Source organism: Carlito syrichta, unplaced genomic scaffold (assembly GCF_000164805.1).
Source record: "Carlito syrichta isolate Samal-C Ts95f unplaced genomic scaffold, Tarsius_syrichta-2.0.1 Scaffold309091, whole genome shotgun sequence".
NCBI classification, from domain to species: Eukaryota; Metazoa; Chordata; class Mammalia; order Primates; family Tarsiidae; genus Carlito; species Carlito syrichta.
The window spans coordinates 573,531-575,993 of NW_007253187.1; the positions used below are offsets into that span (position 1 = coordinate 573,531).

General features: G+C 44.9%; 1 protein-coding gene across 1 annotated transcript in view; it reads right to left on the bottom strand.

The window, feature by feature from the left end:
- The window catches only part of TMEM199 (transmembrane protein 199), a 6,177-nt gene that overhangs the window by 2,890 nt on the left and 824 nt on the right, over positions 1 to 2,463 (bottom strand). The window contains exons 2-4 of the mRNA XM_008066727.2: positions 2,322 to 2,457; positions 994 to 1,067; positions 273 to 362 (exon numbers count right to left, since the gene is read on the bottom strand). Of these exons, the coding sequence (XP_008064918.2) occupies positions 273 to 362; positions 994 to 1,067; positions 2,322 to 2,457 (300 nt within the window). The remainder of the gene's footprint in view (positions 1 to 272; positions 363 to 993; positions 1,068 to 2,321; positions 2,458 to 2,463) is intronic.

Genomic DNA, 2,463 nt, shown 5'->3' on the forward strand with positions numbered 1-2,463 from the left:
AGCGGCCACTGCACTCCAGTCTGGGTGACAGAGTGAGACTTCCACTCAAAAAAAAAAAAAAAAAAAAAAGAAAAAGAATCATAGTCCAGTGTCTCAGTGAACAAGTTGGGAACTATATTTAGTTTGTATGTAGCCTGGAGCTCCTATAGTACCTAAATAATATACAAACCAAGTTTGTTTCCATATTGTTTCTATCCTCTCTCCCTCTTCCCAGTGCAGAGCCCTGCTTTCAGGGGCTACTCCAGTTCAGGTATTGAAGAGCAGGCCCTTACCTGACGGGTTACATTGCGGGTGATTCGCTCATATTCCTCATGGGCCAGCTGTATCTTAATCTTTTCCAGCCGGGCAACTAATTCTGGATTCTGAAGAAGAAAAATCAAATGAGAAAAATGATACTCCCTGCTTACTAGAAAGCATGTCACAATCATTGGTTCCAGGGAAAAAGCAATGCTAAGGGTGTCAGCAGGCCCATAAACTAGTTATACCTCTACTATTTGTTTTTTTTGGATCTGAGTTTTCTAAGCAGTCAAATAGGGAGGACAATATCTGGCTCTCCATCTGAAATTCCAAAGATTTAAAAGACAATTTTTCTTTTCTTTTCTTTTCTTTTTGAGTTGGAGTCTTATTCCGTCACCCAGACTGGACTGCAGTGGCATGCTTCCGGCCACTGCAGCCTCGACCTGCTGGGCTCCAGGGATCCTTCTGCCTCAATCTTCCAAGTAGCTGGAACTATAGGCGCATGCTACCACACCCAGCTAATTTTTTATTTATTGTAGAGATGAGGTCTCGCCAAGTTGCCAGAGCAGGCCTCGAATCCGCGGGCTCAGGCAATCCACTCACCTCGGCCTCCCAAAGTGCTGGGATTACAGGCTGAGCCACCGAGCCTGGCCTAAAAGACAATTTTTCAACCCCAAAAGTTGATTCATAAATTCAATATCATGAATAAGCCTAACTCAGCCAACACCCACTCTCACAAATACATTGCTTACATACCCGTGGAGGCTTCACAACCTCTGGGAGATATATTTCACTGCCTTCTAGAAGTTCGTGAAGGTATAGTTTGGAATCTGGGAAGAAAAGGTTTCACAAGCACAGTGATCCATAGAGCTGAAACTGAAGGTTAAGATCAGAAAAGGGTCTAGCCCTTCTTTCTGCCAAAATAAAACATGGCCATCCCTGAGTCAATCCATCTCCAAGATCATTTTAAATTGAGAAAAATTTAGGATAATTCCACATAAGTATCTCTTAGTGCTGCACAGCTGACTTTAGCTGCCAACTCTTAATTATTCTGCTAATGTTACAACACATACACCATTTACATTTGTCTTTGGGTTAGATCATTTCTGTCGTCACTACAGAACTGCCCTAAATAGGTTTAGGTGATGCTAAATAGATTTAGTGACACTAAATATTCAGTGGACACTGTACTAGGTGATCTCTTTCTAAGGTCCTTTTTGGTTTTTTTGAGTCGGAGTCTCACTCTGTCACCCAGGCTGGAGTGTAGTGGCACACTCATGGCCACTGCAGCCTCGACTTGCTGGGCTCAGGCAATCCTTCCGCCTCAGCCTTCCAAGTAGCTGTAACCACATGCATGTGCCACCACCTGGCTAATTTTTTCTTTTTTGATTTATTGTAGAGACAAGGTCTCACCAAGTTGCCTAGGCTGGTCTCTAACCCCTGAGCTCAGGCAATCCTCTTGCCTCGGCCTCCCAAATTACAGGCGTGAATCACCGCGCCCGGCCAGGTCCTTTTTAAAAGTTCTAATAGCTGCGCATTCTATCCTTTATAACTTCTGGGTAGGCTGTTAATTCTGTCTGGCAAAAGCTTTTACATGCCAATTTGTGCTATTGCTTCCCTTTACAGACAAGGGAACTGGGACTCATTAAAAAAAGAAAGAAAGAAAAGAAAGAAAGAAAGAAAAGTATCAGATAATACCACTCTTGTTTTTGCGCTGGAAAGAGATCCAGATTTCCAAACGGAGCAAGCTTATTATGCTAAATTGGCTCCTAATGTGGTGAAAAGAGAAAGGACAATCTGTGAGATGGTATTGAATTAGAACCTGGACTTCCTCAAGGGTCGTGTGGGCCTAGGTGTGCCTGGAAGCGAAGAGACTCTCAAGAGAGCAGAAACTGCAAAAGTAAAATTTGTCATCCACGAGGAAGTCCCATGGGAGTTGAGTGTGTGGTCCTAAGGCTTATGAGGTGACTCTTGGGTTGGCTAGATGAGAGCTTCCCGGGAGAAGGAAAGTGACGTAAAAAGACCACAGGAGGGAGTAAATCTGGAAACAGGGAGGCGACCTCGAACCGGAGATTGAGGCTCACCCCTTTCTCTCAGATGCTGGTGCAGATCCCGAATCAGACGGAAGGAAACCAAGCGTTGAGAACCACTGGAGCTACCACTGCTCGCGTGCTTCTTCCCCAGCGCGGCCTCAAGCTCGGCCCGCAGCTTTCGGGGTAGCTGCTT